General features: G+C 37.7%; 1 protein-coding gene across 1 annotated transcript; it reads left to right on the top strand.

The window, feature by feature from the left end:
• The first annotated feature begins 11,528 nt into the window (after positions 1 to 11,528).
• LOC102439559 (olfactory receptor 52E8) lies at positions 11,529 to 12,470 on the top strand. The gene has a single exon (XM_006094566.1). It carries the CDS (start codon positions 11,529 to 11,531, stop codon positions 12,468 to 12,470), a length of 942 nt encoding a protein of 313 aa, XP_006094628.1.
• The last annotated feature ends 1,780 nt before the right edge of the window (positions 12,471 to 14,250 follow it).

Raw genomic sequence — 14,250 nt, 5'->3', positions numbered from 1 at the left:
AAATTGGTAGTCTTAGAATGTTTTATTGTTCATATTTTCTCTATATGCTCATTAGAAGGGGTTTAAAGGGAGGGAGCAAAAGCAAATAATCCTTTGAGTTTAAGAATAATAATGAATTTATTGATGATAATTTCATAATTTTAAGGTTCGCATCTTTTAGAAAGGTTTATGTTTATCCTGATAATCAAGATTGCCTTATAATGTAGTTATTATAGTCACAACTTTTCAAATGAAAACTTGATATTTAGTTGCTATATATATAATTATATAATGGTTATATAATTCATCTGAAAATCCAGCTGTTAGTGGGAGGTAGTTATTAAATAGGGTCATTTTTAAATTGGTCCACTTTCTGAATCACCAAAGGAAATATAAAAGTAGCAGAATGAAATTTGCTCAAGATTGTAGGTAATTTTAGTGACAAAATTCCCAAACTAATAACAATGACATTATTTAACTCATTAGCATATACTGTTCTAAATAATTTGCTAATTTTAGCACATCTATTTCGTATGTGAATTCTATGATGTGGTTACTCTAAGTATTTTTATTTTCATATGAGTAAACTGTGGATCAGAAGATTCTTCATAACAAACTATGATCCAAATTTTGGCTCCTGGCACCTACAGAAAGAGAAGAAGGCACACATTTAGAAACAAATAAAGAGAGCAGGGAATAATCGTGCATAATCTAAAATATATATATCTATTTAATGAATATTAATGATAGGCAAATGAAAATACAGAATCTTATGTCACAAGAAACTTATGCTATAGGATTGTATATTCACTTACATTTGGGAGGAACATTTTAGAAACTTTGTAATGATATTCAATAAATATTCCAAATACTGGGCCAATATATTGAAGATATCCACATAAAACTAGAAATATATTTGACTTGTTTTCACTTTCTAAAATAATCATATGGAAATTATTGACCTAGTCCATAAAGGAATTGTTACTTGAAACTACATACAAGAGAGTCTGCTTAAGTTATGTTATCTCTTTTACTTCACCTAAAACTTCTCAGTTTTTCCATTTATGAGCATAGAACTTATACTTCCTGACAAGAAAATATAGATATTGCCTTCTAAAAAAGTAGCAATTGCCTTCTAAATCTTGTAGTTACATATAGCAAAATATTGTAAATAAGACAGCATAGATATTTGTATAGCATATTTGTTTAAAATATCCATAGACTTTAGTTATTATTTTTTGTATTTAGAAAATCTAATAGGCCAAAATTTAATAAACAGACATCAGACAAATTAATTAAGTCAAGCTAGCCAGTATAGTCAAAGACTTTTGACTCTAGATAAGGTAAGAAAGCTTTAATCATCAAAATAGGCAACAAAGGAGCTTAGCTATTGGTCCCTTCACAAGCAAAAATAATATAATATTCAGATATAAGTGGATGTGAAAATTAATAACATTTTACAGCAACTTGAGACTTTGGATAAAATAATCACAGTAAGAAAAAAATTGTCTGAAGACTTTTGAGGAAGAATATACAACTTGCAAATATGTGTTTTAATAATCAAAGGATGAAAATAAAAAATATTGTTTGGCATACTTAAGTTGGATATTACCTGTGCTTACTGACATTTCCAGTTTTCTCTTTTTTCAAGGAACATGAGAGATTTATGTGTCCAGCCTCTTGCAGTTAAACTTGGCCATGGGACTTGTTATAAATAAAGTATTTGTGGAAGTAACCTGACTAGTGTCAATGCTGAGAGGAAATATTTAAGAGTGATGATGTACTTCATTTTCTTTCCTCTGTTCTTGTGTACCCTGAGGTGGCTCATTTGGTTGGAGCATTGTCCCATACACCAAAATGTGGTGGGTTTGAGTCCCAGTTGGGGCACACACCTAGTTTGCAGGTTTAAACCCTGTTTGGGGAGAGTTCAGTAGGCAACCCATCCATGTTTCTCTCTCATGTCAATGCTTCTCTCTTTCTCACTCTTTCTCCCGCTTCCCCTCTCTCTAAAATCAATAAATATATCTTCATGTGATAATAAAAAATTGTATGGGTTTCAAGTATACAATTCTATAATATATCATCTGTATATTGTATTGTCTATTCATCATATTTAACCAAATATACCATTAACAGAGAGAATAAGCAAGCCAAATGACTTGTATTACAGAATATTTAGGGACTCCTATAATTCTATAAAATAAAGGAACACCACACACAGAAAAATTAGCAAAGGACTTGTATGGAGATTTCACAAAGGAGGATATCCAAATTTCTAATGAACATGAAAAACTGCTCTATTTTCTTAGAAGAGAAATACATTTAAAATCACTAAGCAGTTCTATGTACTGATCATAATGAATAAAATGAAAAATGTTAAGTAGTAGCCAATATGTTGGAGCAACTAAAATCTTCATATATTTCTGGTGAAAGGTAAATTGCTAAAATTATTTTAGAAAATTGTTTAGCAATATCTCAGAAAATAATCGTGAAGATATATATTCTATGACCAAAATTCTGCTCCTAGGAATATCCCAACAAAAGCATTGCATAAAGCCATCTGAAGATACATCAATGATCACAGAAGCACTATATGCAATAATCAATAATTGATACAGCTCAAATGTATATTAGTAGTAGAATTTGTAAAGCAAGTGTGATATATTTAAACAATAAAATACTGTACAGCAATTAGAATGAACAAATTATAAGTATAAACAGCAAATAAGCCAAATAGAAAAAGATTACATCTATTAGGAGGTTAAAAAAAAGGAGTGGTAACACAAGAGCTGAATTGTCAAATCAGATTCACATAAATGAATACCAAGGATTTATCCTTATTGTTTATCCTTAGAGTCATTGTTTTCTGTGGGCCATCCAGGGAAGAAAGAAAAAAATGGTTCCAGGTCTGCTTTGCTTCCTAGTCTATTTGGTGTACCGGTTAATAGTGCAGATTTTGTAATCAGAGAAAACAATACAACAAAACAGCATACATATCAAATCACATATATATGTGTAACTCCATCTATTGAAAAAACTCCGCATTAGTAACCGGTATACCTGGTACTGATCGCTACCGACAACAAATAATCAATTTGAACCACGCTTTGATTGTAAAGTGACCAGAATGGGTCAGAAGACACAGCAAAGTAATTTTGCTTCATGATAACACACCATCACACACTTCAAAACCAGTTAAAGACACATTAAAAGATCTTGCCTGGGAAGTTTTAACCCACCCACCGTATTCACCAGACCTTGCTCCTTCAGATTACCACTTGTTCTGATGAATGGCACACGCACTTTCTGAGCAGCACTTCAAAACATATGAAGAAGTGGAAAATTGGGTCTCTGAATGGTTTGCCTCAAAACAAGAAAAATTCAATTGGGATGGTATCCACAAATTACCTGAAAGTTGGGGGAAATGTGTAGCTAGCGATGGACATTACTTTGAATAAAGCACTTTTGATATTTCTCTTGAAATTATCATGTTTTATTTGATTACAAAATCCGCATTATTAACCGGTATAGTGTTAAAAGTCAGGTAGTAGTAACTGGGTGCTGATATGAAGTGGCTTCTGAATTACTAGCAATATTCTATTATTGTTTTTTAATCTGTTTGGTGTTGGTACTTAGTGAAAAGGTATTAACCTAAACTCAGCATCTTATGCATTTTCCTAGAAGTCTGTTACACTTTAATAATAATATATTAACATATATCTCAAGAAATGACAGAAATTTTAAAGGTAATACCTAAAACATTTAGAAGAACACATGAAAAAAAATCTTCGTTTAATGCCAAGTATTCTTAATTATAACACCAAAGACACTGTTCTTTTTTCCTACTAAATTAGAAATTAAACTAATACATTATTTAAATAACAAAACCAAACCAAACCAAGGCACTATTGTTAAAAAAAAAAAAAGAAGGTGAGTTGGACTTTCTTAAAGTGCACTATTCAGGGAAGAAAAAGACAAATCACAGAATGGGCGAGAATATTTGCAAAACACATATGTGGTAAAAGACTTGTATCCAGAATATATAACAAATTCTCAAACTCAATAATAAGAACATTTTAAAAATGGGCAAATGATTTGAACAGGCATGTCACCAAAGGAAATTGTGTGGATGGCAAATAAACAGATAAGAAATTGCTCAGCATCAGTTGACTTCAGGGAAATGCAAACTACAAGCGATTAGAATGGTTTAGAAACAATGCCGAGAATGCCAATTTCTGGTGAGCATGTGGACCCACTGATACTCTATACATAGGAAATATCTTTGCCCTCTAGCCAACAACCACCAGGAATACTACATTTGTAGTAAAGGAAAAGCAGGGTTTGTTACTTGGTACAATAGGTGACATCACATGCAGTGAGGAAATATTAGGGGACTCAGAGTGTTCGAGAAAGGATTTGAGGATGAATTTGGGCTTGTTTTGGGAATGTTTCTCAGAAGCAGGTGATTTTTTTAAAAAAAGGCTAATTTATATATTGGGTATCTTCATAATATCTATAATAATAAAAGCATAATATGCTAATTAGACCAGATGTCCTTCTGGACGTCCTTCTGGACAACCATCCAGATAAAGCCAGGGCTGAGAGAGAAGTCCGGTCCCGGTGCCAGAGGGAAGCCGGTGTTGGCAGCCGGGGGAAGGAAGACCTACTCTTGCACGAATTTCGTGCATCGGGTCTATAGTTTATATATAAAAAGTCAGAGGAATGAAGTGGAGACTAAAGGTATGTTTGATAAAAATAACCAGTCACTCATATTTCCTGGGAGGACAGTTCTTGGGGAAGGGGCAGTATATATATTTTCTCTTTGCTCAGGCATGATTATGGAAAGGTCTTGTTTTCATTTCACTATATCATCATGAGCACAGAGTAACCTTGTCTGATGTTCATATTTTGTGAAATTGTATTTTTTCAGTGGGCATCACCATGGTCAGGGTGTTGGTACCACGCCAGCTTTCATCTGACAGCTGTTAGAGCTGCCTTTTTTCCTTTATATAAAAAAAGCCATTCATTCTCCTGTGATTCTATACTTATCCAGGCTACACACGACATCCAATCTTTCTGTAATGTTCTCAAATAATATCTGTTTCTATCTTACTTTGCAGTTTCTATTGTGCCACCTTTCAACTCCTTTTTAAAAGAAATTGAGTTAGAAAGCCTGGAAGATGTACTGGTTATCTGCATTTCTGTACCTCTATAGTTAGCACCATATACCTTAAAACTTAATTTTTGCATATTTATGTATTAGTGGTTGCCGTAGACCAATTCCAGCATGTCATAATTTTAAGAGTTTCATCAAAAGGTTGATGAGACTTGGGGACTCAACAGGGTTGAGTCACACATGTAGTCACCAGCTGGGAATGGCTAAAGGCATTTCCCCAAACCTGAATAGTAAATTGATTGTGGCTGCCAGACAGTTAAAGGGCATCTTAATCTACATGTTATTGCCTCCTACTGGCCAAACACCTGAACAGCCTTAGGCTATTCCCCCATTCTGACAATGGACTCTGTACCCTTTGAAACCTTACCCATTGAAGTGTATTATCTCCACCTTGCCTTAGGACAAATTGTGTTAATAAAAGCAAGGGTCCTAGACAAGGAGGGAGACTCTTCAGTTCCTTTAGCTGAAGGTCTTCTGACCCCCAATGCCTTTCAAAATTATATCTCGTTTCCGGACTCTTTATTAGTCTCTGGATTTCCATGTCATCTACGTGTAGCCCCTTTTCCAGATTCCTGAACCCTTCTTGATGCTGGAACATAAACCCCGGAATAAATGGACGCCCGAAGTGGGACAATAGTGGTTAATATCTACTCACCCAGAATATAAGCTTTGGAGTGGGGGAAAGATCTATAGATGCAAAACACATCTGAGCAATACTTAATCTTAAATAAACAAGTGCACACTGGCTAACCTGACTTCTAGATCAAGTAAATAACATTTTTCTGGAAAAAAGTGACACAATCATTAGAGACTATAACAACCCTGGTGACAAGATGGAAAGTTATAGGCTGGCTCAGACATTATCCTTATGGGACTGATGGCAAGAGAGCAATTGTGGATTGTTGGGAAATGAGAAATTCTTGCAAGTTGAGAACCTAAGGGGAGAGACTTGAAAGTCCCAAAGGATTCCTTTGCCCATGTGCTTTTCATATGCTCATAAACCTGTGTGAGAACTTGTGAATTCATTGTCTTCCATGCTCTCATCCCATGCAGCCCAAGAAGAGCAGCTGCTCCTGCTCAGGGAGAGGACTTTCAATCCCAGTGTAAACTTTTTTCCTTGAACCACAGTGATGATGCTGAGACATGCTTGGAGCAGTGATTAGTCCGATTTGCAGAATTCTTTCAATATTGGTTATACCTGGTGAGTTTTCAATAACTTAGCTCCTGTAGGTATTTGAACATATAGTTTGGGAAGGTTTGGACTTGAATCTATTGATTTAATACTCTCATTCACTTTATGTATGATATAAATATCAATTTGAAGGTGATAAATCAAAATAATTGCATGTTCATTTCAAGTAATTCCACATATTTTAGTGTTTTATCATTTTTTCACAAGTATACCTACTTGTAATGATAAGGAAAGAAAAAGGAAAAGCTAAACAAACAAGCAAGTTGTTTTGTTGATTATTGTTGAATTTATCTCCTCTTCTTTCTTTTCTCTCCCTCTCTTCCTTCTGTCTTCCTATTTCTCTCCTCTTCTTTCCTCTCCCCCTTTCCCTTTTTCCTTCCCCTTCTCCTATTCACTCCCCTAACCAATCCTTCCCTCCTATTTCTAATTCTCGTTTTTAGCCTAATTCTACTGAACTTAATCATGCATGCTGCTGGTTATTTCAGAATCTTTTTTGTATTTAATATAAAAATAGCATTCTCAACATTTTTCCAAATCAATAATTTTGTTTCTATTTCATTGCCACTAATGGTGAAGAGCTTGAATAGTTTAATACTTTCAGATTCCAAATAGTACATAGCTTTCCAAAACCCTAATGAATTTTTCCATCCTGATTTATCAGAACATGTTCATGTACATGTTCTCTTTTATTTTAGTTTTCCATATTGGCAAGCAATTTTAGCATTAAATATATAAGCTGTAGGTAAAACACACAGCAACTGAAAAATAGTGAATTTTTAAAAATGATATCACTTTTTATTTCCTGTAAAAACTTCTATTGGAGGAAATTGCTACTTACTAACTCTTTCAGTCTATCTGCCTTTTACTATTCTACTAATACTAGGGTCTATCTTGGAAAAAGTAAGACAATTTTCTTTTTCTCTCCTAGATCATGTAATTTATTTATTTAGCTATCCACCTTCTATCTATTTGGTATGGATTAGGAGGATGGATCTTGTTTTAGTTGCCATATATCTGGTATATGGCAGCTGCTTCTGCACTAGGCCTGTTCAGTCATGAGGAACAATTCTAATCTGAGAGAAGTACCCCTTTCCTCAGCACTGCAAGACACCTGAAGGAACATATTTCTGGTTTTAGTGTGGTTCTTGAGCTTTTGTAGTTCATTCTAAGTAGGATGAAGGTCTAGATAGATTTTGCAGTAATTTTTTTCCTACTTTATGTCTTAGTTTATGCTCTCCTACATGGAAGCCTCCTGAATTCATTATAAGTCTGAGGTTTAAGTGTACAATTTTATTATACAACATCTGCATATTGCATATTGTGTCCACCATTCTTCTAACATGAGGACTTTTTTTCAATCTTTAATTTCTTTATTGATTAAGGTATTACATATGTGACTTAATTCCCCCCATAACCCCCCCCCCCACACACACACACACTCATGCCCTTGCCCCCCTGTTGTCTGTGTCCATTGGTTAGGCTTATATGCATGCATACAAGTCCTTTGGTTGATCTCTTCCCCTTAATCCCACCCTCCCCTACTTTCCCTCTGAGGTTTGACAGTCTTATCACTGCTTCTCTGTCTCTGGATCTATCCCGTTTCATCAGCCTATGTTGTTCACTATATTCCACAAATGAGTGAGATCATGTGGTATTTATCTTTCTCTGACTGGCTTATTTCACTTAGCATAATGCTCTCCAGTTCCATCCATGCTGTTGCAAATGGTAAGAACTCCTTCTTTTTTACCGAAGCATAGTATTCCATTGTGTAGATGTACCACAGTTTTTTAATCCATTCATCTGTTGATGGGCACTTAGGCTGTTTCCAAATCTTAGCTATGGTGAATTGTGCTGCTGTGAACATAGGGGTGCATATATCCTTTCTGATTGGTGTTTCTAGCTTCTTGGGATACATTCCTAGAAGTGGGATCACAGGGTCAAATGGGAGTTCCATTTTTAGTTTTTTGAGGAAACTCCATACTGTTCTCTTCAGTGGCTGTACCAGTCTGCATTCCCACCAGTAGTGCAAAAGGGTTCCTTTTTCTCCACATCCTCTCCAACACTTGTTTGTTGATTTGTTGATGATAGCCATTCTGGCAGGTGTGAGATGACACTGCATTGTCGTTTTGATTTGCATCTCTCATATAATTAGTGACTTTGAGCATGTTTTCATATGTCTTTCGTCCTTCTGTATGTCCTCTTTCCAAAAGTGTCTATTTAGGTCCGCTGCCCATTTTTTTGATTGGATTGTTTATCTTCCTTTTGTTAAGTTGTATGAGTTCCCTGTAAATGCTGGAGATTAAACGCTTATCAGTGATAACATTAGCAAATATGTTCTCCCATGCAGTGGGCTTTCTTGTTGTTTTGTTGATGGTTTCCTTTGCTGTACAAAAGCTTTTTATTTTGATGTAGTCCCATTTGTTTATTTTCTCTTTAGTTTCCATTGCCCTAGGAGCAATATCAGTGAGGGAATTTCTTCAGCATATGTCTGCGATTTCACTGCCTATGGATTCCTCTAGTATTTTTATGTTTTTCCGTCTTACATTTAAGTCCTTTATTCATTTTGAGTTTATTTTTGTGTATGGCATAAGTTGGTGGTCTAGTTTCATTTTTTTGCATGTGTCTGTCCAATTTTCCCAACACCATTTATCAAAGAGACTGTCTTGACTCCATTGTATGCTCTTGCCTCCTTTGTCGAATATTAATTGGGCATAGTGGTTTGGGTCGACTTCTGGGTTCTCTATTCTATTCCATTGATCTATATGTCTAACATGAGGACTTTTGATCAGGAGTTAAATTATATTATCTACCTAGTCTTTTATTAGCAAACTAGAGGCCCGGTGCATGAAATATGTGCATGGGGGGGGGGGGGGGGGGAGGATGGGCCGGAAGGGGGAGTCCCTCAGCCCAGCCGGATATCTCTCTTGCAATCCGGGACTGCTGGCTCTTAACCGCTCACCTGCCTGCCTGCCTGATTGCCCCAAGCTGCTCCCCTGCTGGCCTGATTGCCCCTAACTGCTCCCCTGCCTGCCTGATTGCCCCTAACTGCTCCCCTGCCTGCCTGATTGCCCTTAACCACCTCTGCCTGCCTGTCTGATAACCCCTAACTGCTCCCCTGCCAGCCTGATTGCCCCTAACCACCTCTGCTTCCCTATCTGATCTCCCCTAACAGCCTCTGCCTCAGCCCCTGCACCTGGAACCCAGGCTTCCCTCCTCCGGCTGGCCACAGGGACCTGGGACTTGGGCTGGCTTCACCTGGGTCGGCCGCAGGCGCCTGGGACCACAGGCAGCTTCACCCAGGCCTGCCGCAGCCGCAGGTGCCAGGGACCAGGGAGCTTTGCTCGGGCTGGCCCCAGGCGCCTGGGGCCCTGGGTGGCTTTGCCTGGGCCTGACTTTATCAGGAAGGATGTCCAGAAGATTTCTGGTCTAATTAGCATATTACCCTTTTATCAGTATAGATGTTTCAAGTGGTAGCTGTTGTGTTAGAGAAATAATGACAAACAAAACAAAACCACTTCCTGGCCCCCTCTGTAACTGCACAAAGCTCTGGGATCTTGGGCATTGACTATGTACCCATACAAAGAGCTCTGTGGCAGAATAAGAGGGTCCTGAGAGAGAATATTAGTAGTGATACACTGATTTCAGTGAATGTCTCTCTGAGAATGGGTGTCTAAGGTACAGACCTTGAGGACTAACAGCAGGATAATGCTGGTTCCTCTTGTCTTTTCCTCACATCTGCTTTGGGATCCTTTGAACAGGTACATTTCCATTTTTAGAGATTTTATCTTTCTTACTTGTCTTTCACAGGGTCATGCCTCTTGTATTCTTAAAATCTACTTTGATTTTCTAAAACCTCAAATGCATTGTGTACTATGCAATGTCTCCACTTCCCTTGCTTCTAGGAAAAGGTCATGACTTCCATTATTAATATTGTTTCAACTTCTTCAATGGGCTATTTTTATGAATTATAATTAGGAACTTACTCACTTTTGGTTTCCTCTTATTTTAAAATGTGTATTTAGACCAATTATATGAGTAAAATTCTCAAAAGGTTGTAGAGACTGAGGAAAAATAAATTAGGAAGAAATCTAGGACCCACACACAAACAAGAAATACACTTATTCAGGAACCAGAATCTGTCCTGTTTCTTTCTTGAGGCTGATGTGAGTAGCAAGTGGTATGATTTGTCTAAAATTTTCTTGTGAAACTGAAGTAATGTTAAATTCTGACATAACACTATATTTTTATAATTTTTCCTTTCCTTCTAATAGCAATGATGACAACAACAACAATATCCATGATGCCCCACTTAGAAACTAAGTTGGAAATATTGCAGATTATTTAGAAATGAAATTAATTCAAGTTGTCTACTATGAGGAATAGGAGAAATAAATGGGGAGCCTGAAAGGTTCAGTCACTGCCTTAAGCCTGAGTCAATCTCTCTAAAAAATGGTGATTTCATATTTAAGATTAATTGTGCTGCATTGAATTTTGTGAAACCAGTGGCCATGTAAGGCAAGGTTCTTGTTTCAAAGAACAAAGCAAATATCTTCATTCACTGATGACAAAAATAAAAAGTAACAACACAAACTAAGAAGGAGCAAAAAATATGCTTAGATTTTAATGAAAATTATTTATAAGCATGTTGAGAAATAAAGAGAGGCCCTCTTAAGTAGCACATTATAAGTGGAAATGCTCAGCGGCATTTATTGGGCTCATATTTCTAATTAAACATTCAAATGATATTAAAGATTGCTCCTGAGATCTACAATATTGACAGTGCTCATGGATTGTAATCACTTATCCGTGGGATATAAATTTAATATCCAAATTTATAATTAAATATTTCAAAAAGATAGAACCTAATATAGAATCTTATATCAACTGAGTTGGGATACATTCACACTAATTTAGATCATCTTGTGCAATGTCCAAATATCCATTTATTTTTTTAAGGAATCTTCTCCTTCACTTATATATATTAATGAAAGTAAATGAGAGAAAAAGAAATCTGAGAGAGAACATGATCTTACTTTTGTGTTCCTAGATAAAATGTACCAATTACATCTTTTTTTTGTTCTTATTCACTATTTGCAGTATTGATGAGGCACTGGGAACCTTTATACAGAACAAAAGATTCCCTCAAATGAGTGGATGTGACCATCAGAAGCCCTTGCCAGTATGTCTCCAGCCAACACATCATGTATTCACCCCTCATCCTTCCTGCTGTTGGGAATCCCAGGACTGGAAAACATGCAGCTCTGGCTTGGCTTCCCATTCGGTATAGTGTATCTCATAGCCCTCTTGGGGAATGTCATCATCCTCTTTGTGATCCACACTGAGCACAGCCTTCACCAGCCCATGTTCTACTTGTTGGCCATGCTGGCTCTCACTGACCTCGGCCTGTCCACTGCCACCATTCCCAAAATGCTGAGCGTCTTCTGGTTTGGCCTCAGTGAGATTGCCTTTGGGGGATGCTTAGCTCAAATGTTCTTCATACACCTGTTTACAGGCTTTGAAACATTCATGCTTGTAGCCATGGCTTTTGATCGCTATGTTGCCATATGCCACCCACTTCGTTACAACACAATTCTCACCGACAGAACTATTTGTATTATTGCTGTTGTAGGCATGTTGAAAAATTTTGTGCTTGTTTTTCCACTTGTATTTCTCCTTTTGAGGCTTTCATTCTGTGGGCATAATATTATACCCCATACCTACTGCGAGCACATGGGCATTGCCCGTCTGGCTTGTGTCAGCATAAAGGTCAGTATAATATTTGGATTAATCCTTATCTCCATGATACTGCTGGATGTTATTTTGATTGCTATCTCATATGTGACGATTCTACTTGCTGTCTTCAGACTCCCATCCTGGGAGGCCAGGCTCAAAGCTCTCAATACCTGTGGTTCCCATATCTGTGTCATCTTAGCTTTCTTCACTCCAGCCTTTTTCTCCTTTATGACTCACCGATTTGGCCACAATATTCCACGTTACATCCACATCCTCCTGGCTAATTTTTATGTGATAATTCCTCCTGCTCTCAACCCCATTATTTATGGCGTGAGAACCAAGCAGATTCGAGATCGGGTGGTAACAATCTTCCTTTTTAAGGATGTTTGACTCTGAGCACTTGATTTGGAAATAGTCCTCAAATCTTTATCCTTCCCATCCTTAAAAAGGGGAAGTGTCCTTAAGCTATTATGGAGTAAATGCTTTACAGAATATGATGTGAAATACAATGTTCCCTCAGTTATGGGCAACATCAAATTGGAAATAAATTTACATAGCAAATATTTGTTCCTAGACTAAATATAAATTTTATTTTTAAATAAATAGGTACCATTTATTTCTGTAATGGATATTAAAATCAGGGTTTGAAGGTAAAGACTTATTGAAACTCATGTACAGTACTAGTAAACAGTCTCTTTATTTAGAATTCATTGATTATGATAGAGGAGTGCTATGTTGTCAAGAACTATCACAATTGTAATGGGACTGACTAGACAATGCTAGGTGTGTGTTCTAGGAGCACTAGTCAAAGAAGTTAAGCACAGATCTTATTTCTTCCATGGCAAAGTTGGGTCTTTTAATCATGTAACCAGATGGAAGAAATAATCAGTAAGCCATCATAGGCATTTTGTACTTCATTTTTATAAATTTTGAAATAGCAACTGCATCAATTACACAGAGTCAAATATCTGAAAGGACCCGTGAAACTTCACAGGGTATACTCATTTTAGGCTTTAAGGTTAAGGTAAAGCACAGCAGGAGAAAGAAACAGGTACAGCAGGTAAACAAAACTTCCGGGACCCTTTCTCAATTGCACAGGATGAACTTTATCTTTAACGTGAACCACTTTAAATTGTGCAAGCCAAGGCACAGTTTACTCGGGGTCTTTTAAACCTTACTGGTGGTATAGTCAAAACTATGGGTGGGCCTCATTCAATCAGTTGAGTGCCTGAATAGAACAAAATACTGACCTTCTCCAAGCAAGAGATAATTCTGCCAGCTGTTGAGTATATGTCTTTCAATTATGCTATCTGAAAATGGGTAAATAACCACAGAATGGTTTCTGGGGACACATTAGCTCCCTGTGAGATGAACCTGCACTAAAACTCCATTGATCAACTGACCTTCAAAAGTCCCTACTCTGCATGTACAGACTTCATCTACACTAATAAAAGAGAAACATGGTAATTAGTGTACGACCGCTACCCTTCCCATTGGCTAATCAGCATATCCTTATGCAAATTAACTGTCAGCCAAGATGGCGGCTGGCAGCCATGCACTGAAGCGAACAGGGAGGCTTGCTTGTTCGAGTGACTGGCGAACTCCAACATTTCCCACCTGACTTGCCGGCCTCTCAGCTGCAACTCTAAGCAACTATATTGCAAAAACAGAAGCTAAACAAAACCCCAGAAACCAGCTTTCAGTCAGCCGGGCTTCAGCCAGCCTGACCGCAAAATTGTATCAATGTTTTCAGCAGCGAGGCCTCAGAGCTAAAGCTGGCCCCAAATAAAAAAGAAAAAAAAGAAAAAAAGGAGCGGTTGGGAGCTTCAGTCACCCGCCAGCCTGAAAACGGCCCTCAGCCCCTCACCCAGGCTGGCCAGGCACCCCAGTGGGGACCCCCACCCTGATCCAGGACACCCTTCAGGGCAAACCAGCTGGCCCCCACCCGTGCACCAGGCCTCTATTCTATATAGTAAAAGGGTAATATGCCTCCTGGAACCGGGATCAGTGGAGCAGCGAGGCTCTCGGCACCGGGATCAGCGTGACAGGGGGCAGCGCCCAAACCCCCTGATCGCCCTGCGGCTCTGTGAGTGACAGAGGGTGGGGCCACAACCTCCCTATCCGCCCTGCTCTGTTCGTGACAGGGGAAGGCACCCCAACCCCCTGATCA

Source organism: Myotis lucifugus, unplaced genomic scaffold, assembly GCF_000147115.1.
Source record: "Myotis lucifugus unplaced genomic scaffold, Myoluc2.0 scaffold_138, whole genome shotgun sequence".
Lineage (NCBI taxonomy): Eukaryota > Metazoa > Chordata > Mammalia > Chiroptera > Vespertilionidae > Myotis > Myotis lucifugus.
The sequence above is the reverse complement of the archived record's forward strand: the minus strand, read 5'-3'. Positions and strand labels throughout refer to the sequence as shown.